Source organism: Brachycentrus maculatus, unplaced genomic scaffold (assembly GCF_059751285.1).
Source record: "Brachycentrus maculatus isolate JH-2025_06_01 unplaced genomic scaffold, ASM5975128v1 h1tg000220l, whole genome shotgun sequence".
NCBI classification, from domain to species: Eukaryota; Metazoa; Arthropoda; class Insecta; order Trichoptera; family Brachycentridae; genus Brachycentrus; species Brachycentrus maculatus.
In genome coordinates this window covers 244,643-272,527 of record NW_028280971.1, presented here as the reverse complement: position 1 = coordinate 272,527, position 27,885 = coordinate 244,643, and the positions used below count along the sequence as shown (strand labels likewise).

General features: G+C 30.7%; 1 protein-coding gene across 2 annotated transcripts in view; it reads right to left on the bottom strand.

Moving 5' to 3' along the window:
• Positions 1–27,885, bottom strand: part of LPCAT (lysophosphatidylcholine acyltransferase) — an 83,826-nt gene that overhangs the window by 34,634 nt on the left and 21,307 nt on the right. For both annotated transcript variants that reach the window (XM_088264197.1, XM_088264198.1), the window contains exon 2: positions 21,568–21,713. In XM_088264197.1, coding sequence (XP_088120323.1) covers positions 21,568–21,713 — 146 coding nt within the window. The remainder of the gene's footprint in view (positions 1–21,567; positions 21,714–27,885) is intronic.

Below are 27,885 nucleotides of genomic sequence, written 5' to 3'. Positions count from 1 at the left end.
AAAAAGGTATTTTCTACGGACCAACGGTCAAGATTGTAAAGGGAATATTATCTTCTCAAATATTGACATTATATTACAAGGATGCATTTTTATGCAAAATATATAATAGTAATTTGATATAAATATACACATGCAACAGCTAAGTGCATACACGTGATCACGTACTTTCGTGACGTCTTACAATAAGACATCTATTTGTTTATTTAATAGTATATTATATCATACTTTGAGATGAATTGCATTTGATGTAATCATAGTGGTTTTATAAAAAAAAACAAACAACGCAGAAAATCATAAAGCAATGATATTTTTAGCTGCTCTGGGAGTAGAAAAAAATAACAACTATGTATATGGCTTTTTCCATATAAATTTATGTGGAAAAAACTATAAATTGCAGTTCCACCAAGAAATGTCAGTACAAAACTTAAATCTGTAAGAATAGTAAAAAAGTAAACCGTTCATTTAAAAAAAGTTTTTTTCCCCAAACAGGTTATGTGAAACAATTTATTTAAATATTTATTTTAGTTTTTTTTTTGTATACATAAAACACAAGCATGTATACGTAAATAATCTAGGAGTAGAACATCGATATATTCGCTTTCCACATTTTGATTGAGCAAGAATATTTGTAAAAAGTATATTTAAATATCAACATCGAGCGCCAAAAAAGCTTGCGGAATCTATTGGCCTAAATCCCAGATAATGCAATTTTTCGATTAACATAAAACATGATGACCAAATTATTATTATAGGAAGTTTTGGAACGGATACAGATTTGTTGATTTTTTGGTATTGTAAAATGTTATCGGTAAGAATATAGAAAAATGCATACATATAAATAAATACATACAATAAAATCATAAGGAACTTGATATAAAGGTAAAATACATATGTAATAAGAGCAACAAAAAAAAACAAAAAATACATCCTAAGCCTTGTTGATTGTAAATATGAATTATGTAGTTAATTTCATAAACTATGGGAATGTCCATCTTCATTTCTGTAAGCCTTACAACTCAATGGGCCAATGATTTCGGTAGTTAGCCAGTTCTATTAAAAAATCCCATTATTGATAAAATTAAACAAAAAAATATTATTTACAACATTTTGAATGTGTCCAAATACTTGTTCACAAATATGGGTTTTCTCCGCCTAGGAGTTGTTTTAACATAGTTTTGATAGTCTGACGGTATATGCTGAATGAAAGCTTAATCAATCCAACCTAGACGGCTATTGTGAACTCACATGTACTGTATCATGAGGTTGATCATAATGTAAAAATTCCAAAAAATTCAATAGTGTGGTTGTCAATCATTGGTAGAATGGTGAATGTTACACGTGTGTAAAGTGATCATTTAATCAGTCTATGACAGGTTATACGCCCTGTAAAAACCTAGACTTCCATATTCTTCTTCATCTATGTTAATATTTTCACATTCTCTATAAATTTCGCAACTTATTTCATGAACGACCAAAAAAATGCTTTGCAAGAGAAGTTCTGTTAGGAAACCTAGATGTTTCTTTATCAGATATGGGAATGCGATGGGACAGCTTTCATCTATGTTGAGATGTCCAAAGATGTCATTAAAATTAATTTGATTTTAATCAATTCTAGCGTTTCCTCAAGGAAGGCACGAGTGCGTGTAACAAACGTTCAAAACGGGGAAATTATAAATAACCAACTTCAGTGATACTGGTCAATTAAATAGTTAATTAATCGAAAATAGAAATACCAACCTTTGTTTCGAAATACGACCATGACTTCCATACAAATATCACGCACAAAATATAGACCAACTAGTTTTGGAAGATTGATGACCGGTATTCGTGTGGTCGATTAACGCAATACTTGTACCATTCGCCGACGGCGTGTATCGACCACACTACTTCAAGAGACATGGACAAAAAAATGCATTCGAGATAATTCTATTGTGAGATTTGTCACAAGGACTAGGGATGTACTTGCTGATGTATTATTAGATGAATGCTGTGAAGAATGAAAAAAAAACGATGATTTATGGTTAACAAAAGTTGACTTATTTTACTGGATGGTTGAATAATATGCTTTGTCAAGGATATTTATAATATTTCTTTTACATTCAACCAGTACCCGTCCACGCGTTGGTATGGCTAAATCTGTATACATGACAAAGAAAATAGAAAGCACATAAGTATTTCTTCAATGTTTAATATCACAATGCGTGGTAAAGCAGTGAACATATTTAAAATATATGAAAAAACAACGCAATCGAAAACATTGAAAATGCTAAGTGAATATGGAGGGAATTTTGCAGAAGTTTAATTGAATTGTCATCGACCGATTTAAGTGGTCATTTGATATACTGTGTAACATTTACGAATTCACCCATAATTGAACATTCGTACGTCTTTTTTACGTACCGATTTTTGTAGTATATATGTATATTATGCAATATGTTATATTTTAACCCATATCCTTATGATGCATAGGGCACTGCATCGTATTGATGCAGTGTTATCTTGATCGTTACTAACCTAAGGCAAGGTGATCACTCCTGCGCTTCAGGGACAAGTCAAGGGTATTTTTTTTTAAATCTGAGCCCGCCATCCACCCGCAGCAGTTATAGAGTCCTTAGGGACTCTCTGTCAGCTGCACGTAGAGGAAAATCTTCAAAATATTTCTGAAGAAATAAATAATGCTCTTTTCAATTAATGAGGGGGGAGGAGGATGTACGGACAGAGGCCGACACTTCGTCCCCACCCCTCGGGATCCCCTCATTACCTCTTTTACTTTTAATAAAATAAAATAATAAGAAAACAAACAAAAAAACAAAAAAATAACGATGTTTGCCAAAAAAAAACAATTTAAGACGAACACAAACAATGACTTAAAGACTAAAGTAATAGAGAACTAGTAACTGATAGGGTAATATTAAATAAATATTAGGGTCTAAAATCACGAGTATTTATTTTCACCCCCCCCCCCCCTGGGAATCGAACCCAGGACGTCCAGCGCGGTAGCTAAACACGCTGACCATTACAACACGGAGGCAGACACAACAACATGCAATATACAATTGAATAAAGGAACATCATCTTTCTTGAGATATCTACTAGTATAATATATTTTTGATAACAACCCTCCACGCGTTAAATCTAGTATTTGTGTTTTAAGTTTTGTTCATACGAGCTTCATATTAGCATTTTAAAGCGCTCCATGTCTTATAGTTGAAGGAGTGAAGATTTTTTGTTGGTTTTAATACATATATTTAAGTATCTATTGACTAATAAAGAGTTTTTTCTGCTACGATTAGTGTTTGTAACATATATGTACAAAACCAAAGGTGAGGTTTGTTTTGTAATCCGAACCTGGTCCATACAATACCAAGTTCTCCGTGGCCCGTGCTGACTTCTCGCACCACCAGATATTCGGTAACCTTCAAGCTTAAAAAGATTGGTATAACGGGTACCATAATACATTACGTACATACGTTCAACAAATATGAATGCAGATTTTGAGAGTTTTTTAATGTAGAGAAATGTTGAATTTTTCATTACATTTAAAATATACCCCACGAGTTATAGTAGTTATTAATTTTATGATTTTTTATATTTATAACATTTTATAACATAAATGTGGAATTGTTTAATTGGCTTTTTTTAACGTAACTATTTTTTGTTAATGTAATGTAATGTTTATTATTGTTAATGTAACTATTGTTTATTATATCTTTTAAAAAAATATATATAGATATAAAAAATAAAATTCGTCGTAGTAAACAATAGTTGACAATGCCCTAACAAGATGAAAAAACTATAACCAATTTTATTTATTAATTATATGTTTTTCTTATTTTTAATATGTAAGCTGTACAATTCCCGAATAAATTAAATAAATAAATAAATATTTGTTGGTTTGCCTTTGAAAATTTTCCTTGCCCATTATGTTCAAGGATTTGTAGCATATTTAGTTTATATCCGTCAATCAAGATCCGTCACATAGCTCATTTATTTGTCTAATTCGTCACATTTTTCAAATAAGACACCACTAAATCCGACAGATCCGTAAGTCCCATTGCCTCATCAATTTTTGTCAACCGAATACCCTCTTTTGCACATTCTGTTTCTGATTTAAATTTCTACCTTTCAAAAAAAAAAAAAGTAGTTATTAAAGTCATAATAATAAGTAATAAGGCATAAGTCTGCCTCCGTTCTGTAGGTCCCGGGTTCGATTCCCAGGAGGGTTCAAATAAATATAAGTGATTTTCCACTGTAATATTTATTCAATATTACCCTGGACTGGTACCTGAAGCGGAGGGCTGATCACCTTTCCTTCATGTGTGAAAACGATCAAGATAACACTGCGTTATATGACGCAGTGCCCTATGCACCATTTGGGTGCGGATAAGGGTTTTATTATTATTAATAATAAAAAGTTTGTTCATTTTTGTGACACTTATCGCTGAAATATGTATGAAAAAGCATTTTAATTATACGAAAGTAGAACGTACGAAAGCCGAGAAAGTATGTTATTATTTGATAATAACTAATCACTACTTTTGGCTTTTAATTTATGATTGCAATGACGCGTTCTCCTGCACGAGCCTTTAAATTTATAACTTGCAATAAATATGCAAATTGTACAGCACATGTCATTTAAAAGGCAAGGACCTTTATTTTGATTGATTCAATTTTTGGACCGGATTGCCGAAAGGCTGACTTCCACTTTTTCCGTTTTGCCATAAATAAACGTTTCTCGGCCAACGTCATAGAATTTAAGCAAGCGCCAGTCAGCGCTAAGATTGTGATTGACGACCGATTAATATGTTAATTAAAATACCCACCACGATCCGGATAGCAATATAAGAGGTCAGTATAATAATTGGCATCTCCGGATGTTGTAGACAGGAGATAATAGATATATGGTTGTAGGTAAACCAAACATATGGGGGTAGACGGCGAGGTTATGGATCGAAAGACGTGGAACGGATTATTGAATACGTTTAAAAGAAATATGATGTGTTTAAGTTGACAAATATATTGTAGGATGGAAAAAGCGCCCTTGAGGTAGTATTTTACGAAAATGGCGTTACATAAATTATCCAAAATTAATCAGATATAGGAACTGATAATAGACTATGTCACGTTGTAAGTTTTGACAAAAGGACTGTCAGTGAAAACTATAATTTTTCGATTAAACGCTTCATTTGTATTATAGAACTTTACACTTCATATTTAAATATTACTCGTAAAATAAAACACTGATTTTTAGGGTCTACTAAGTTGTATGTATAATTTATTTTTATAAAACATAAAATAAAATAAAATCGTATTAGTAAATATTTACATATATGTAAATATACAACTTAGTAGACCCTAAAAAACAGTGTTTGATTTTAATATTTAAATGGAAATTATTGGTACATTTTGTGCTTATAATGAAAAAAAAATCCGATTTGATAAATTTATTGTGAAACCGAATTTATTAGTGCCAAAAATAAAATACGTACTTTTAAAAGAAACAATTCGGTCCGTTAGAGCAGTGTCAACTGTGTTTGGAATAAATTATTATAATAAGTATAGGAAAGCGCCTAGCGCAGCTGCACAGGCCTTTACTTAAATTCGAAAAAAATAACCTTCGCTAGTTATTTTTGCCGCTAAATTATTTGTCTTGAAAAATTATGAAAATCTTAAACAGTTCAGAATATTTGAAAAAATAAGTCCATGAAAGGTTCCTGAAATTCCTGAAAAAACCTGAAGTGAGTCGACGCCATTACTCGTTTTGTCGTCGGCCTCGGAAAAGTTATTTCTGCACCTGGCTTCGCTTTCCTTAGAACGGCGGTACTGTAAATAATCTATATATGTACTAAACATTGTTCATATGAAGCAGGCAACATACACGAACATCGTAAAAAATATATTAAAAAGAATGAAAGTTTTCCCTGAATCTTAAATTTTATAAAAACAGATGTTTTCTTACGGCGATATATGTACATTTATTTCTTTATTTTAATCAACTATAAAAAATGCTAGAGACTTAATTAGAAATAATGATAACGGTTTACTCTTGCTGCTGTACCTATTCAACAAACTTAACATATGTATTTCTTTTGGCCTTTATTTTCATATTTATTTTCTAATATAAAAGATTTTTCGTGTTTCACATAATTATTTACAAAAAACTGTGATTAGCTTATAATTTTTATTTTAAATGTAAATATTGTATTTATTTGTTTGTTGTTGGCTATTGTCTTCTTTGGTATCAAATAATAAATATCAACTATACGAAAAGATAGATTTATTAGAGAGTATAAAATAGAATATATTAATCAAATGTCCGAATTAAGACACAGGTGGAAAAGGCGGTAATTTATTGTGAATACTTTTTGATCAGCTTTTGTTTTTTCGTGGCTTCTTCAAAACGAACAGAAATATTCTGATTAGCCGTTTACTAAAGAAAAAGTTAAAAAGCAAAACAACACAAATAAAACAAAAATAACAACAACAAAAAAATACTGAGTACGTAAAATAATTCTAACGAGGTCACGTCAGGTGCGAACAATGTAAAAATAGGAAGCCCCAATATTTGAAAAGTTCTTATCAAATCACGCCATATCACGTGCAAACAGACAATCGACGAAATAAATAACCCTCTTGATAAAGAATGTATTCGATTGGTTGTAACGCAATTCCACCAATTTATTATTATAATTGAAAAGTTGCTCGAAGGGATTCCGTAAAACAATACATTTTATACACAAACCCAAATTAACAAATTGAATAATTAAGAGCCAATATGCCTACTTACATTTTAGGCTTATTTACAGCCACAGTAATCAGTTTCAAAGACAAAGAGCATGGTGTTCTCTCGGATCCCAGTAGGATGTAGAGTGACTGTGGATTTAATGAAACACGTGAAAAAGTTCTAGTATGGGTGTAGACCTGTATGGTTAAACAGATCTACGAAGTGATGAGGCAAGTAAACAAGGCTGCAGTCATCTCAGGATGTCTGAAAAATTCTATATGGAAAAACCCTGAAATGAAGATCGGCAACAAAATTAAAATACATAAAACTTGCGTGCGACCCATCATAACATATGGGATTGGATGCAAAGCGGATACCGTAGCAATAAAAAAGGCGCTAAGAGTCAGAAATGAAGGCTCTAAGGAGCCTATCTGGCAAGAGTCTACGAGATAGAATAAGGAACACCAGGATAAGAGAAATATGTTAGGTGGGGAAGGCAACGAAAAAGACAATGGTATGCACATGTGAGGAGAATGGAACCATCCAGACTCCCCACATTGCACTGAATTTCCAACCCTAAGGTAAACGACTCCGGGGCAGACCACCAAATAGATGGATCGACAGCTGAAAATCGACATCGCAGGACGCTAATCCCCCTTAAAAACAGGCCACAAGGCCTACACCAAGAAGAAGAAGAAGAAGACTGGTCAGATAAAAAAAACATTATTACACGGCCTGGAATCTACCCCGAAATCTTACGCATGATATATAACAAGGTAACAACTACACTGTGAAAATGTATAAAATTATTTTTCTTAAACTAGATAAAACATGTTTTGATATACATGTACATAGTCTTTAATACAAAATGAATATGGAAAAAATGAGTAAGTACACATTTTCCAATTGCTATAAAGTAAATTAAACTAACTAACTAACTAACCATCACGCCGCTTCCCCACAGGGGTAGGCAGAGAGAATAGAGCGCCACACCACTCTGTCCTTGCAAACATTCTTCGCCTCTTCCACGTTCATGCATCTCCTCATACATACCCACCGATTGTTACGACTCCTAACCTGACCACATTCAAGTATTTGGCATATATTATATATATCGCCTCATAAATTTGTTTTACCGTTCTTTCCTCACTCATTCGTTCTACATGTCCAAACCATCTCAACACACCTTTCTTAATTTTATCGATAATGCTTATCTCAGCTTTGCATTCCTTCCTTATTTTTCTATATTCGTACATCTATCATACATCGTTTTGTCGCACATTCTTCTGAGAGATCGCATTCGACTGCATTCAGTCTACTTTCATCCTTCTTTTGCCAACTCCATGTTTCACATCCATACATTAGAGTTGGAACCAGGACTCCGTTGTGCACTGCCAGTTTAGCTTCCGCTGATAGGTTTTTATGTGCTATAACTGATTATTGATAAAGTAAATTAATAAAAATAATAAAAAAATACACGGCTTTATACACATATTTTGAGCTATCCTTGTCCTATTTCAACTTTCTAATTTGTACGTCTTGTAGGTACAATACGAAAATGAGCGGCATACTATTCCGAAAATATCTCATAGGTATCATCATGTACCATGTATCATTATTTACTCGTACTACTCATATAATTTAAAAGAAATTATGGACACAACACGACGATAAACCACGAGAAATTATGAATGTGTAAATTCACCGTGAATTTAACATACCAGATAGCTAGCCAGCCTACTGATGATTTTATTTCGAGTTGATAAACTTTTGTAGGGGAGGTCCGTGTGAGTTGGCTATACGATAAATTTACTTATCTCGTTGCATAATTTTATATCTTAAAATAAAATATATATGAAATGTTAAAAAAGGAAAATGAAGTTCTATTTTTGGGTCGAGTCAAATGCCTGGATGCCCTCTAGTGTCGAATAACGTGTATTAAGATTTATATTATTTTTTAACAACGATTATACAAAAAGTATAAATCATATGTCAGGTTGCGATCCTGTGGGCAGTTTTACAGATTCGTAGGCTTTTTAAGAGTTTCTAGGCTCGAGCCCACTTTACCACAACTTGATTCCTATTTTTAATAATGGGCCACATACTTTACAAATCTAAATACATACATATGTATGTTTATATGTTTCATAACAAAATCCCGATTTTTTCTTCAAGAAAGTGAAACTCAAATTTGTTAAATTAACAAAGAAGGGTTTCATTAATTAATTCGACAGACACATTATGGTAATAAACATAGATTTTTAATTTAATTTTCTCACGTTAAATACTACTATTTCTAATTGCATCGAAATACGTGTCACGATAGATTTTAAGGAATAGTGGCATTTACCAAGTGATAATTAAATTGAAAATGGATAGAATGATTTCGAGTGTATATAAGTTTATTTTAAATATCTATAATATATATATATATATATATATATATATATATATATATATATATATATATATATATATATATATATGTATATATATATATATATATATATATATATATATATATATATATATATATATATATAGATATATATATATATATATATATATATATATATATATATATATATATATATATATATATATATATATATATGTATTCGGATAATATTATCCGACTTCTAAATTAATAAACAAACTTAGAAGTCAGATAAGACATTAATTAATATTTCAAAAGAACTAAAAAAACCCGAAGTAATTGTATCTATTTTCAATTTTAAATTTCACTTCATAAAATGAATTTAAAGTTGTTCAATATGGCCAAGTTATGCGGAATTCCCCTATGTAGTTAGGAGGTACTGAAACATGTATTCGGCATTTCTCGTTAGAGACCACGCGGTATTTGGAGGTGGGGAGTGATGTTTGGTAGAATGACTAGAATATTGACCCACACCTATGAAATGAAAGTGATATGGACACCGGTCGAATAATTTACGAGCATATTATTATAGACACCACGCTTTCTTTCGTATAATATGGCTGTAAATTTGTAAACACAAACATACGGATAACGGAACATGTCATCTGATTTATAAATGGTAAGTATAAATAATAATAAAAACTCAAACTTATAGTTATATTCTGAAAAAAATGTTAATGCTTATTTTTCATAAAATAAAAAAAACAGTAAAAAAATGAAAGGATGTTTTATCACTCGTCTTCGATCTATCATCGTACCTTCAATTTTCAGCATAGGTTCGTCTTCGATCTATCATCGTACTTTCAATTTTCAGCATATGTTTGTCTTCGATCTATCATCGTACCTTTAATTTTCACTATTTTCAGCATAGGTTCGTCTTCGATCTATCATTGTACCATCAATTTTCACTATTTTCAGCATAAGTTCGTCTTCGGTCTATCATCGTACCATCAATTTTCACTATTTTCAGCATAAGTTCGTCTTCGATCTATGATCGTACCTTCAACTTTCAGCATAGGTTCGATCTATGTATCATCAATATCACAATAAAGTTTAAAAAAACTTGAGAAAGCAGTTGCAAGGGGAGATTATATTTTTATAAAGATGTCGATGAAGAAGTGTCCATTGTTTGTGGTGAAAAACAGAAGAGAAATTTGGACTGTTTCGCTTAAGTAGCAACATAATTTATTTAAATTTTTAATAATTCTTAATGTGTTTATTTAACGATGCAATACCGATAAACTTTATCTACCCACATGCGATAAAAAAAACAATAAACTATTTAACGAAATGAGTACACAAATATAAATCAATCGATTCAATCCGGATTTATTTGTTAAGTATGCAAAAATAACTGCATTCGAATACGGTCGTGACGACCTTTTAACGTTTTAAAGCGTTTCATTTTTTTAAAAACATAATCTATCAGTTTTCTAGTGGTCAGTAAGATTGTTGTGGATTAATCGATAAGATTAATAAAACGTAATAATAACGCCTTTGAAACCGGTGCAGGCTTATAAAATTAATAGCCAGGATAGTTTTGGACATTGGTTTATACTTAAATAAACATGTTCACACATTGACAGTGATTAATACAAACTTTCTTTGCAATTAAAATAATTTCGCCTATTTATTTCAAGAAAGAAAGGTGGCCCAAAATAGGCTATTGGAATTTTACGTGTAATGAGTGTGCAAGTAGAAATGCCTCAATTGTTTTTATACGAGCGATAAATGAAAGAACGATATAAAAAATTAAAACGGTAATAAAATGGTATCAGATATGTTGTATACGTAGTAATAATGATATATTTTTATTAATGACAGTTGATGTAGACTCGTAAATATACATACTATTAGGTGTTTATAAATAGATTTAGTTTTATTTTATTTCATTAATTGATTCGGCAGTCACTTTTTGGTAAATCTATCCATTCCAATCTTTGTTTTTTTTTATATATTTTTTATCCCTTTATTAACGGCCGTAGCCGTAAATAAAATTGTATTACAAGTTGTATACTTTACTTAATTTTTTATTTTCATATTATTTTTTTTACTAAAATAATATGTTTTTCCGTTTTGGTATATTATTGGTTCGAAAAGTGCAAACCTAAACAACGACGAACATATAAAACAAGGAATTATGCATTATCCTAAAATATTGTAAAAAAAAACTTTATTATATATTATATTTAAATTTTACTAGGTGGCTTTTAGGTGAAATAATGTAAAAAAAAACTAGACTAGTAAGCCACTTATAAATTGTTGTATTTTTACCATAATTAAAGTCATAAAAAGTTGAGGTCAGACATGTCTTTCGACGGTCAAAACATTTTTTGTATATACATAAATACTGTAAATACATTAAAAAAATGTTGGTATAATTAAGCATATTTTAAAATAAATAATCCATCCGGTTATAGTAATAATGATCCAATGGTGAATTGAAAAAAAAGTCTTCAGTTTTTAGGCCAATATCAACGAGAAAATGATACGATCAATAGATAATCTGATAGTTCACTTATGGTTGCCCTTCAAAAAAATTAATTTGATCAAACACCTGGCTTGCAGTGATCCGCGTAATGTACAAGTATTAATCGTATAACATGACTTTTGGTATTATTATACCATTTTGACGAGCGAAAGAACCTTTTTCCAAATAATTTATCGCTGAAGATCGGTCTTATTGGAAATCGTGGTGTATGTATTTGATTTCCGACGATTTTTATACGAAAGAGAGAGAAAGGATCCCTTCAATTGCTTAAAAATATTATCCAGGCGAGCATAAGTAAAGTGATCGATGAAAGGTGGCACCATTTTCGCATTTTTCGGTCAGGTTTGATTTTATGGTTTTCGGTCATGTCAACTGCAGACGCGTATAATTATGCAAGTCAAAAAGCGAGAACTTATAGCTCACTCCTTTCAAGAACGTCATAAATCAAAAATCGTCAATTTTCAGTTGTGCATGTTTTCGGAAAGCCAAGAAAATGTACTATATCCCAGCAAAAGCGGCATATTTTTAACTTAATATTTACCCGCTACAGGGCAGAAAGTGTTGTTTTAGTATTTGGAAGAAAAGGTATTGTTTAATTATTTTTTTAAATATACTAAATATTTCTCAAATGGAGAAAAAAACCTTCAGGTTTTACCTAAAAAGATCTGTTACACAGTTAAAAGTTCAATAAGTGGCTTGATATTTATTTTTAATACATTGTATTATATGCTTACACTTTAAAAACGTTTTCCTGAAAAATCAAGTTTTTTAATTGATGACGTTCTTGAAAGGAGTGAGCGAATTATGCAAGTCAAAAAGCGAGAACATATTCCTAAATTGTCTGACGATCATTTTACGTCAAAAATTTCGTGGACATATAGGTGAGTACCTGAATACTAATCATAAGGTATTCTTGGCAAAATAAACTTTCTTTGGCCGCGCCTACAGCCATACCTAGCACGAATAATAAAACTATCGGGCAGCAATCTTTCTTGCTGCCATAAAATGTTTTGGTCATAAAAATTTAATCTCTTTACGAGGAGAAATGGTAGCAGAGAAATGAATAGTTTTGGCCAACCTGAATAAGATTTGTCAAAATGAAGACATAAAAATGTCAGCGTGTTTGGATTTTATTTTAATTTACGATTTGGAATGAACAATATTAATAGTACCATTTGAAATTATCTATAAAGATACTTTAAATATTAAAAACATTGTAAATAATGGGAAATTCGTTTTAGGTATTAAAAAGGTTTTTATTACTTTAAAAATAATATATAAATTTATAAATAGATTACAATTAGCGCCGTCAAAAAGAACTTTTACGAGGCCGTATATTATATCTTTTTTTTAGTGTGAGATTTTGCTTTCAGGAAATTTTTCAGGAGCAGAGATTATTTATGAACTCATTTTTCATAATTTGTCATAATTTTTATTACCGTATAAAAATAAGCCCGTAATACATCTTACATTGTTTATTATTTCCATAAAAATAATTCAATGATTTAGTTCCACACCCAACCGAGATATAAATAATATAATAAAAAATGCCTTAAGAGAAGTACACCCCGTTTACTGTACGTGGTATTATTTTTTTTGCTCATATTTTCAATTTTTGGAAAATTTTATTTTCGGTCCAGTTAAGAACGAGTTTCCTAAGAACTACTTTACTTGGAATGTAGATAAATAAATATTGGATAAATAAAAACATTTATTTTAAGATGGCCCGCGATGTACAAAGAATCGTAAGAATTAATTAAATAATACAATGACTTTACAATACAATATGCTATGACGCACTGTATAAAATAATTTATAACTGCAAAAGAAGTCATATTTTGAAAAGAACAATACACAATGGATTTTAGTACTTAAATGTCTGTAGCACTTTAAAAAGTAATAAAACGTAAGTAATACTTTTAATACTCGTTCATATTTCAAAACATTTTAATTAATGTTTTACTTAGTAAATACCACTATTTCTTAAAATCTAACGTGACACGTGTTTCGATGCATTCCGCATCATTTTTAAACACCGTTGCGGAATGCATCAAAACACGTGTCACAGTAGATTTTAAGAAATAATGGTATTTACTAAGTAAAATATTAATAAAAATGGATAGATTTTACCACAAAGTGACTGCCGAATCAATAATGAAATTTCAAGACATTCATTGAGCGTTTTAACGACATAGTTATATAAAATTAAGAGTGAAAATTACTACGTAACACTGAAAACAAATCGTGTATTCTAGAGATTTTATAAAACACAATATGATCAGAAGACGATATATTATACATACTTCTACTCACTTGAATTAAAAATATTTAATATTGCATTGTGGCGAGATTTGAACCATCGTAAAAGATAATCACCGCTCAGTTATACACAATTAAAAATAAAGAAAAGAGAGATTTTATAGTAGGTACATGTGGGCAAATGAATAGAACTGGTGTTACGAATACCATATGTAAATACATTTGCCCTTAGGCACCAATTTACTGCGATGCATACGCATGGTAGAAAAAAATATACGGAAAAGTCAAAACACATGTATGCGATAGTTAAATACATTATATATGTATACATATATATATATATATATATATATATATATATATATATATATATATATATATATATATATATATATATATATATATATTATATATATATATATATATATGTAAAAAAAATACCTAGGTACCTACCTATACATTTTATTAAGTACTTACAAATAGTACCTACATAAAACAGTTCTACCACCAGATGTCGCATGCGTCGCACTGAATAAAACAAAAGACATCAGATACAAAAAATATAATATTCTGAACTGTCAGAATCAGATAGATAGAAAAATAGTATAAAGATAAATTAAGAATAAACTTTAATAACAAAGCAACACATTGTTTATTTTATTATTATAGGTGCACCCACTTTACATATTATTTACACCCAATTTACGAAGGAAAATATTACCACGCTATATATATGCTATATATATATATATATATATATATATATATATATATATATATATATATATATATATAAATATATATATATATATATATATATATATATATATATATATATATATATATATATATATATATATATATATATATATATATATATATATATATATATATACATATATATATATATATATATATATATATATATATATATATATATATATATATATATATATATATATATATATATATATATATATATATATGTATATTTATATATATATATATATATATATATATATATATATATATATATATGTATATATATATATATATATATATATATATATATATATATATATATATATATAAATTACTAATTTATGTATCACTTGGTTAGTACCACTATTCTTAAAATATATTGTGACACGTTTTTTGACGATTCCGCATCATTTGATAAATACAGTATACGGTAGATAGATTGCAATCATATATTTTTATAATTGATAATCAATTTTATGTCCGCCTCCATGGTGGAATGGTTAGCGTGTTAAGTTACCTGCTGGTGGTTCCGGGTGCGATTCCCAGGGAAGGGGGTGAAAATAAATACATTTAGTGATTTAATATTACCCTGGAGTGGTCCCTGAGGCGCAGGAGTGATGACCTTGCCTTCATGTAAGTAACGAACAAGATAACACGGCATCAAAACGATGCAGTGCCCTATGCACCATTGGGTGCGAATAACGGTAAGAAGAATTAATTTTTATAGATTTTAAGAGATGGTTGTATTTACCAAGTAAAACTTAAATTAAAAATGGAAAGAAATTACCGAAAAGTGACGAATCAATTAATGTAAATATATTATTTTTGACATCTTATCAAAGATGAAGAAGAATTTGGAAGTCTGGGCATTTACGGAGCTGACGACCGTCATAATACCGTTATATGACGACCGTCATAATGGGTAGAATTGGTGAACGTTACACGTGTGTAAAGTGTTCACTTAAACCAGCCTATGACGGTCGTCAGGCCCGTAAATGCCCAGACTTCCATATTCTTCTTCGTCTTTGATGAGATGTCAAAAAATAATATGAAAATAACTCCTGTAATTGGAGATAATCCAGATTTTGTGAACAAGTATTTGGACACACTCAAAATGTTGTAAATGTAAATATATATTATTCATACCTGTACCTGCTAATTTAATGAATTATAATGTAAAAAAGACAGTAAATTAAAATGAGACAACATCTTAGAAGCGTTAAGCTTCATAAATCGTAATAAGCTCGCTATGATGGAGGTACTATGGTTGGATTGCGAGAATATGATAATTAATGGTTATGATGGATTAGCGAAAGTGTGATGGCAGGATGAAATCAGTTTCATGAAGTGCTATAAGGGACCCAGTTTGTCAAAATTCGTTTTATAAACAATCCAAGAATATCAACTCAGGGAATTTGATTGTTACATGGTTATACGGTTTTGATTAATTATTTAAAAGTAAGGAGTTACAAAATCAGTTTTCTGTCTCATTTATGCTGATCGCGATTTTGATTGAACACTGAAATGAGGCTACGATTTTGTATAAAAATACACAATTCGTTTTTTTTTTTTGGAAAGTTTTATAATTTTTGCCATTTTAAGAAAAAGTAGACTGCAAAGGAGATGCTTTTAAGAGTTTAATAATATTTTTTGAAAAATATTTATGAGACTTGTCATGTTTAAAAAAATCTAATGACGTAATATCGCTCACTCCTTTCAACAACGTCATATATCGAAAATCGACAATTTTCAGTTGTGCATGTTTTCGGAATGCCCAGTAAATGTACTATATCCCAGCAAAAGCGGTATATTTTAAACTTAATATTTACTTGCTACAGGGCAGAAAGTGTTGTTTTTGAAAAAAACGTATTTCGAAAAAAAAGTATTGTTTAATTATTTTTTTAAATAAACGAAATATTTTTCAAATGAAGAAAAACATTCAGGTTTTACCTAAAAAGACCTATTGCACGGTAAAAAGTTCAATAAGCGGCTTGATATTTATTTTTAATGCTTTTTATTATATTTTATACTTTAAAAACGATCTCTTGAAAAATCAAGTTTTTTTTTTTTAATATATCGTTGTTGAAAGGAGTGAGCGATATGTCAAACCACTGAAGATTTACAGTAATGCGAAATATATGTATTTCAAAAAGTTATTACAAAATACAAAAATAAGAATATACAAATATGAGATTATTAAATACACTTGTAACATTCACCAAGGGTCTCTTATATATAATATATCATCAACGTAACACTGTTAAAAAATCCATTTCAATGTTACTGATACAATTTTGATAGGTTTTAATGATACTACGGAGATGGAATTTGATTAACTGTAATTCAATGCATTTTGTTTTAAATCTAGCTTTATAAATACGGCATTCGTTAGTCAAGAGTATATGGTGAACGAAATGTATATTAAATTATTTCGTTGTTCATCCTCATTTACGAGATTCTAGCAGATTCATAAATTAAACGTAGGTACCGTTTTCATCACGAATGGGCTGAATTCACTATGAGTAAATTAAATTAGTTTTGTAACAACGCGCTCTTCCAAATTACTCATTAGAGGGTATAATAGTATACTATTCACGGGTTTATGAAGATTAGCAGAACGACAAAAACATGCAACTAAAAATAATTAAAAATATTATTAAGTGGATTTACCTGATGTAAAATAATGGTTTTTTGAGACTAAACAATAAACCCTCGGTAATTTAATTTCTCTTAGATAGCTAGATAATATATAAAGATTTTTAGATATTTTATAAATATATATTGTAGAAATGTAAGTATAATACAAATTTATGAATGTAAAAATATACCGAAGGAATTTAAGGCTACTTCAGTACATATATATATAAATATTTATTAAAAATATTAACGTTTTTATAGACTTGTGGAGCGAATGGATAATTTTTTAGGAATTTGATTTGCACTTGGCGGGAATCGGACCCGCGACGCCGGTTTCGCAGTCGAGCGTATTCCTAACTACTCCACAGCCCCTCTCGCATGTAGTTTAAACAAAAACATAGGAAAGTTTTGTACACACAGCTTGGTCAATCCCGAATAAAAATATTGTTAAATGACTTTTAAGAGGCAAATTATTACAGATTTTTTTTGTTGTTGGTTAAAGTAAAGTTAATTTAAGAGGAAAACTATGTTTTCAAATAAAAAAAAAAACAAACTATAAAATCTAAATTGATGCATTGTTTTATGTATTTCTAACTGGGTAAAAATAGCGCATGTTATAAATAAGGGTGAGATCTCGAGCTTGTCTCAAGCGTTCAAATCAGAATCCGTTCAGCCGCGGTCAGGGCTGTACGTATGTCTATGCTCGATTTGTTTAAATAAGGTATAGAATATAGAAAAAAAAAATATGTATATATATATATATATATATATATATATATATATATATATATATATATATATATATATATATATATATATATATATATATATATATATATATATATATATATATATATATATATAAATACTATAGATAAAAATATATATTATGGAAAAAAATTTTTTTTTACTCATTTCCTTTTAATAACTCTTTTCTTGACGACGAAAAACTCATTTTTCAATGCAAAAACGGTGTTTTAATAAAAAGATGAATTACGTAAAATGTTACCTAGATATAGAGAAAATTATGTTACGAGTTAACGAATACCGGGCCTTAAAACGCATCGTCAAAGAAGTGTAAACAAGTGCAATTATATGAGAAATGTATTTGAATTTGTTTCAAACGATGTGAAATTCGTAAGGTAGAAAGAAAGAGAGGAGGCTGAGTAAAAACCAACAAAAGAAACCTTCTCAGGGTCAAAAGTGTCAAAAGTCACCACACAAATATTTATATGAATTACATAATACGTGTATAGAATATGTATTCCTTTCTCAAGAAAAATTATGGTCGGGTTCCCACGTTTTTATAAGTATACATAGTATTATTAATTATTATACCTAGTGAACAAATGAATCTCTGAGAAATACAACAGATAATACAACTGAATAAGATTATAGCATTGTATCGATTACTGGTAGTATTATTTGGTTGACATCTCAACGTGGATGAAGAAGAATATGGAAGTTTGGCCATTTACGGGGTTTACAACCGTCATGGTCTGGTTTAAGTGATCACTTTACACACGTGCAGCATTCACTAATTATACCCATGACTGAAAACCACTCTACTCAAATTTTCGGAAGTCCTAGATATATTGATCAATCTCGTATACATATGAATTCGTCGACAGTATACATATGAATTCACATAACAGCCATCTATGTTGAATTGACAAAGCTTTTATTTAGAAAGTGCCCTTTTATTTTTATACAAGGTCCGAACTCCTGTAAATACCCAGACATCCTTATTCTTCTTCATCTATGTTGAGATATAAAAATGTAAAAATAACTCCTAATTTGAGAAAGATTTGTAAACCATTATTTGGACACAATCAAAATGTTGTGAATATTTTTATCATCATTATAAGAACACAAATATTAATTTAATTTAAAATTTTTGTTCATGTACTTTACCTATTTTTTTTTCATTCACCACAAAAAGCTTGACAACTTGAAATGGGAAAAGAGGAATAAAATCTATATTGACAAATAATAGCATACTCGTACTTTATATATTATTTCGAGAAATAAAAATACTTTGTGTTCTGATCCACTCACATTTTTATTTAACCAACTAGTTTCGGCAACAACCTGTTGCCCTTTTCAGGGTTACATTTATTACTAGTATTTTTACTACAAGTATTTTTATTTCTCAAAATAATATATCAAGATGATCCACAAAGTTAATGCTTTCAATATTCAAAACATACTCGTACTTTGTTTAAAAAAAAATATAAATTTGGACATTCATCATTATTTAAGTGGCCCCTTCAATTATGGCAATTTCATCGTGTACACGTTAAGAAACAAAATTATTCACGTAGTTTTTATATTTATTACCTATTGATTTATTGATAAACTTAGGAATTCATAAAACGGCTGTTGAAAGTATCAAATGATGGAATTAAAAAATAAATCAACTGTCTGTATAGCACGTACATTTTTTAAGAGAAGTATTGTGCAACAAATAACTGTGCAATTTAGGACAAAGCTATATTACATTATTGACCAACACCACCTACATACATTAACCATTAGTTTTTATGCATACACAATTTTAAAATTCAATTGCTTTGTTACAATAAAAAATATAAAAAATCAACGGTGTCAGACTATTTCTAAACATATTATATATCGTGGGTGTGTTGGCAAAAAACCTAACTAACTAACCATCACGCCGCTTCCCCGCAGGGGTAGGCAGAGAGAATCGAACGCCAAACCGCTCGGTCTTTGCAAACATTCTTTGCCTCTTCTACATTCATGCATCTCCTCACACATACCCGACGATTATTACGACCCCTGACCCGGCCGCTTTCAAGTATTCGACATACCTGATTGTGCCAAGTTTTCCTCGGTCGTCCTCTGCTTCTTTTTCCAACTACATTCGCCTAATAGATTTGTTTAACCGTTCTTTCTTCACTCATACGCTCCACATGTCCAAACCATCTCAACACACCTTTCTTAATTTTATCGATAATGCTTATCTCAGCCTTACATTCTTTCTTTATTTCATCATTCGAACATCATTCGAACATCTATCAAACATCGTTTTGCCACACATTCGTCCGAGCGATCGCATTTTGACTGCATTCAGTCTGTTTTCATCCTTCTTTTGCCAACTCCATGCTTCGCTTCCATACATAAGGGTTGGAACCAGAACTCCATTGTGTACTGCCAGTTTAGCTTCCGCTGATAGATTTTTATTTGCAAAAAACCTTAAATCGAAAATATGCAATTTTGACTAAATGATGAATATAATATAGTTTTCAACGTTCTATAAACTGGAAAAATACACGAAGTAGTTTGAAATGTCATAACAATGTGGTTTTAAAGGTAAATTCGTCTTTCAGTTAAATAGCGAGTATTTTATTCAGGCTCAAAGCTTTAAACAGGGATTTTAGAGTTAACGTTTTTTGCCAGTATACCCACGATATTATAACCTGGTTTATGAGCAAGAGGTGCAGTTTAATTTAAATTAAAAACAGTTTGATTTACAGATAACGGACAACATCAAAACTACGAATATTTATTATTTCTGTCTGCCTGCATGATGTAGTGGTTAGCACATTTGCCTACCATACCGGAGGTTCCGGGTTTGATTCCCAGGGAGTTCAAAATAAGTTTTTAACTAAAAAAATATTTCATATTACTCCGGACTGGTACCTGAATCTCAGAAAAAAACTATCAAATTGACATTGCATCAATTTTATGCAGTGCCTTATTGCACCATTGTGTGTGGATGAAAAAATCGTATTGATGGACTTAAATTGGTTTATTCAGAGTATAATAAATATATTCTGAATAAACTTCTTTGTTCATATAACTAACTTACTATCCTTACTATTTACTCATTACTATCGCAAAAAACAATAACAAATGGACTTGGGCAACTTTCAATATAAAAGTTTCATATTATTTCCGGAATGGAAGTTTTTTTACATCTAAGCTATTATGCTTTGAAAACAAAAACAGGATATTTAAACTCGTGTCTGAAATATTTGGTTAAAATTCAGTAGTTCAGTAATAGTGAGAGCTTTTACCCTCCACACACTGAACGTGGCAACTGAAGACTAAAGTCCTCTTGGCGATGCCCACATACATACAAATGACAAACCAGAAAAGCTTCACGATAAAGCTCTTCCTTATGTGCCACCCCTAGCATATGAATCAATAGGAATACTTAAAAATGAAAAATTTCCAATACAAAGATTTAGAAATAGGCTGACGATACGCGATGATGTAAGTTTTGAGTATTACCTTCTCCAACCAGTCATGGGCTCGCTGCGGAGGTCTTCCTCGCTGAGCCCGAACAGTCCGATGCAGGCCAGGAACCAAGCCGTCACCAGAAGCCAGCAGATGACCACCACACGGAACGGCAGCAGGACCACCGTGAAGATGGCGGTCTGAAATAAACAAGACAACATTAAATGGTGGTAATAAGACATTTTGGAGAAACATAAAATTGAGTTCTTGCGCTGAGAGTGTTGTTTTGGGTTATTGTGCCGTTTTTCGTTCAAGCTTCTTGCGGCATCATGGATAGTCAGGTGTTGTACGGAAAAGTAATCGACACGAGAATAATCCAAAAAATAAATAATAGATTTCGATTTTCCTTCTCGGCCCATCTTGTAAACTTGACTTCAATGGAGCAAGAGTTCAACACTGATTCCTTTGCAATGAAAATCTGTGGTTAGCCTTCTTAAATGTGTATTTGGGATAAACTAGAAAGTACCCATAGAGGTCTATTGCATATTTTGAGAGGGGTCTCTTTTTTGTCTTTTATCATATTGACTCTGACGTGAATATACCCGAACTAGTCACCAGTCGGCAAATTTCTGTATGCTCAATTCTCATTCACCTAGAAAATTTTCCAATTCTTGGAGATTCAATATTCAAGAAAATCTTATAAAAGTATTTTTAAATACAATAAACACAGCTCTATCAACTTTTCTAATACCAATAATAGAACAATTATGAACATCTACCAAAATTGATTTCTGGTGCAAAGATGATAAATGATTATGTATAAGATTTATAGATCTTTAAGTGGGTTTTGTTTCTTCTAACTAAAAAACGTGTTTTATTTTAGTCTGTGTTGGGAAAAAGAGGAATAAACTATTGTGCGCTAATCAGGAACGCTTCTCAGCGTTTGCTCATTGCTGGAAAGAAACCACCAAAAACTCCCCAGGAGAAGCCAGACTGTTAATTTTCAACAGGCCTTCGAAGAGGATCCGGCATTTTGTGTCCTAGCTTGATTTATGGTACCAATGTCATGCATTATTTTTATCACCTCTCGTGAGAGTTCCTTATGGACTAACATAGATCCGATGTCGGATAGGTCCTCACCCAGGTTCTTGCAACATGCCTCTAGCTGTTGTCTTTGAAAGCTGCAATGGGGGCAAAGCATCAACAGGTGAGGGAAATCTCGAGGTATCTCATCATCACACGTACAGCTGTCGTTTCAATTCTCCGAGATTGACAGGCGACAGTTGAGTGTCATATCATATATAAAAGACGTTTGCACATAATATTTGATACCGCACTAACCAATTTTCGGTGGAATTATTTCTAATTGTTCGGTGTATTGCGTGGTTATTATTCAAGCGTCCATCTCGTTTGTGAATGTGAACCGCATAATTGTTGTGACTGTAATTGGATAATACGAGTAGCCCACTCTTGGTCAGCGTGGAATGTTGATGTTTGGTGAAAGTTGAGCATAATATTACTAAAACGATCTTTGAAGAGAATTACCAAGGTACAAAATACAAACAACCAGCGAAAAATAGAGGCTAACCAAATTATCATTTTGATATACAGGGTGGCACAAAATGAATCACGTAGATGTTACATTTTTTGCAAATGGCGTCGTACTTGACAATTTCAAATTTGTGAACTAGACATTGTCTACAAACAAAATGATAAAACGGGTACAAATGTGTTCTGACACTGGCGGTAGCTACTTGACGGATATAATCTTTTCCACTTAACAGAAATAAAATTAAGGTCCAAATAAAGATTTCCATTTTTCAAAATCATTTATTTTTACTTAGTAAAAAAGTTCTTCATAAACAAAATTGGATGATATATTTTGCACCACCCTGAATCTTTTTTATGCTGTAGCTGTCTAGTTCGACAAATGTCAAATATGATTGACGTACGATGCCATTTGCAAAAATTATAACATCGTTCGATAGGGTCATTAATTTTGTGCCACCCTGTACTTGTTTTTTAATTATCGTTTTCTTGTTATTAATTTCTAAATACAGGTCCATCAAGAACGATATTTTGGAAACATGGTTAAAACATTCAATCAGGGATACAGAAAATAACCGGAAGTTTAATTTGACGTTGATGATAATCGATAGGAACGTGTTTTGATTGAAGTCTGTGAAGGTACTGGAAAGTGGTAGTACTGACAGTTGATGTGATTAGCGCTATTTTGTTTAATTTTAAACTCACCATTCTAAAGTAATGAACATTTTAAATATCCGTACGTACACCAACTGTTATTTTTCCGCACACATCTGTTGAGAGTAAAATTTTTTGAAAGTATCTCACATAGTAAGTCGATATTCATATCGTGGTGTGTTCCTATTTTCTCATAATTTGTCTTAAACTTGAGTTTTGATCTTTCCCTTTTCCCCTTTTCCTCCTTCCCGTCCCTCATCCAGATATTTATATTTAATAACAAATGTGAAAATTTGTAACTGGAATGTTGTGTTACTCGTTTATGTAAATAAATTTATGTAACTGTTCTGATAAATTTACAAATAAAATAAAATAAAAACACAGAATGAAATATTTTTTTAGTGCTTTGCGAAAAAAATCAATGTGTTGAATTTTATAATTTATATTTCAAGCCCTAACATTGTGATTTTCCACTACCTATATAATTAAAATGTAACTTTGTTTTAAAATCACTATAAATATTTTAACAAAACTTAATTAAAATGTCTACCGGTTTCGAAGCTAATACTCATAAATAGTTTTAATCAGTTTTGATAAAGAAGCAGTTAGCTTCGAAACCGGTAGACATTATGATTAAGTTATAATAAAATATTTCTAGTGATTTTAAAACAAAGTTACATTTTAATTATGTTAAATTTATGGAAGTGAAGTACGGAGTTGCCAAAAAAAGGGTTGAAAGTAGGCCGAATACATCGATATGCGATCTCACAGATGAATGTGTGACAAAACAATATATAATTTATGTTCGAATGGTGAAAAAAGGAAAGAATGCAAGGCTGAGAAAAGCATAACCGATAAAATTGAGAAAGGTGTGTTGAGATGGTTTGGACAAGTGGAACGAATGAGTGAGGAGAGAACGGTACTACAAGTTTACGTTTATTGTAATTGGAAATATGAGCAGAGTAAGACCGATGAAAACTTGGCATGATCAAGTATGTCAAATTCTTCAAAGCTTTCAGGTCGAGAGCATGAATGTAGAAGAGGCGAACAATGTTTGCAAACACAGTGGTGTGGCTTTCTATTCTCTTTGCGAAGAAACGGCGTGATTGTTGGTGAGTTAGTTTCTTGACAAAAAAATATTTTTATATTATTTATAGTTAATGAATAATATACTTGGGGTCAATTATTTTATATCATTTTATTACAGTCGTAATTAGTTTTCCGCAATGCGAGGTCTAAGTGTAATAAATAGTTTATAAAATGTTTACGAAAAAAGCATTAACGAAATAGCGTGACCAACTTCAATTTATTACTATGACAAAAATACAATTGAAAAATATGGAATAAAATAGGATTTCATTTACATTTGATGAACCATAAACAGCTTCTGGGCCATAAACACTTGGAAATAAATTTGCAAGTAAGTTAAATACTTCACAAAATAAATTTCTCAGCTGAAGGCACCACCGTCAGCCATACTCTCAAATCTATCAAATAATAACTAACATACAAAAGGAATCAAACAACATGCATGCACTGTAGCATTTGATGGAAACGCAATTGGCAGCACTGCTTATTGCAGCGCCAACCACTGACAACTTACCATACATCTCATAACATTGGAAAGTTAGGACGCATTTAAACTATGATTTTTTTTTATTTTTCATTTTTATTATTTTGTTTAAAAATAAAAATAAGACTTGACACTGGCAGAAACATCCTCTCACTGGGTGACTGCCAAAATATATATTTTTTAAATAATTCAATTTAATAAATAACTGTTCAAATAGCGCCATCGATGGTCGTATTTACTGGCGTAAATAAATACAATTGCTCGCAGGTGTGTCATAAATCTGGATTTCTCCGATAAGGGGTTATTTTTACATCTCAACATAGATAAAGAAGAATATGGATTATACACGTGTAACATGCACCATTTTACCCACGATTGACAACCACACTACTCAAATTTTTGGAACAAAAAAATATATGGTATATATATCATATATGTAATTCCGACGTCGCTTTACGTGTGATTTCGCGACAGCGTATATGGTTGATTTGAGTAAGCTTTTTATTTAGCAGAGAAATAGAATTGCATTACATAGATTGTTATATTTATAATAATTAACCCTACCCATTAACTTAAAACTACCACTACAGTATTTTCACTTCAGACCATATTTAGTAGTGGAGGCACATAAAATAAATAAAAAAGGAGGAAAAAAATATATTTTAAAAATATCTACACGGAAGTTAAGTATAATTACTGTTTCGTTATTTTTTTTTGCCAGTTTTACAGTGTAGCGAGAGTTATGAAACCGGTTATTGGTTAGTAAAAGTGAGTAATTAGAAGTATCAACTTGTTGTGTAACATTTATTGTTTCGGCATTAACTTTGTGGTAAGACATGTTACAATAATTAAAGAAAACACTTATTATACAGACCTGAATGATGGAAGTTTAGCTTCTGAAACATGTAGTCTATAATTAAACTCAAGTGGTAAAAAACGAAGTGTTTTCTTTAATTATTGTTGTGTAACTGATAAATTTATAAAAAAAATATATTATACCGTAATTATATATAAAAAATATAATAAATATTATGATTGATATGTTGATTTAATGTAAATTGAATAAATACAAGTATATACACAATTTTCCTTCTCCAAAATACGCTTTCTCTTCGTTTATTACATAGTTTCTCTAACTGGGGGATTGTAATCAGTTAGAAAAATGACAATTTAAGAATTGAAATGTGGCTACATTGCAGCATGCCACGCATTCCATGTACCGATATGGTCAGCAACGCAAATAGCAAGAGCAGGAGACAGTTGCTGACTGATATCAAGGTCCGGAAGGTGTCCTATCTGGGGCATGTGCTAAGAGGAGATAAATACAAGCTATTGCATCTAATCATAAAAGGCAAAATAGAGGGTAGACGAGGTGTGGGCAGAAGACAGATCTCCTGGATCCGGAAGATACGAGATTGGACGGGGATGAGAACCGTCGAGGCGCTGATTAGAGATGCCCAAAACAAGGATAATCATTCGTGTATTGACATGACACGAACAGAAGAAGAAGAAAATGGCACTTTTAACATTATTGTCATGTTTGTGATGCTACATTTTAGTAAACCGAGAAGTGTATAATTAGGGGGTCGCAAGATTAAAACATATTTTATGTATATTGATTCGGCATTAAATTTGTGGAAAGACATATTGGAAATTAAAAAAAAAATACTTGTATTATACCATTCAATGAGTTTTATTTCATTAAACATGACTAGTTTCGAAAACTAACAGATAGTTTTACTTTTCACCTGTAAATGAAAACATATATTGGTTTTCAAAACTGGTCGTGTTTAAAGAAATAAAACTCATTGAGTGATATAATACAAGTGTGAAATTAAAAAAGGTTGATACATTATTTTTTGTATTATTTAAGGGTCTCGATACTTGAGATTGAGAAACGATGGTTTGGAATACGCATAAAAATAATTTTAATTATAAAACATAATAATACCGCAATTAAATGATCAAATGAAGAACAAACCGGACGTATTCGATCTATTAAATGTTTTCTATTTTATTGTTATACATATATCTTCTAGTAAAAAAAATATATTGAGAGGTCTTATCTATAATAATAGTAAATATATACGGCTGATGATCTCATGTCAAATAGTTTAACGTCGAGTTTCTTTAGTAGATTTCCATACATGGATAGTTTTTGAAAACAAGAGCAAAATAAAATTAACATAATTATATCTAACAATATACTTCTTTTTTAATCTCTTTAATGGGTTGAGGGGTAGAAACTGGCTACAAGCAGCAACCGACCGAAAGAAATGGAAAGATATGGAGAGGCCTATATCCAGGACAGAAGGTTCATGAGGAAGAATAAGAAGAATGGGTGAAAATCATATTCGTAAACAATTATAAAATGAATTATCTATCAATAAATTATGTGATTAGCAATGCTAAAATTATATATGAATTACTCTTCTATTACAAAAAAAAATAAGAGGAAATATTCAATGTATGGAAGAGAGATTTGAAATGGTGCAGAAATAATTTCAAAGAGATCGATAATATTTTTCTGTTAGGAAAACTTTCTTTTTATCGGTCAGTAGTTTATACAAGTGTTATTTAACTGATTTAAAATTGAT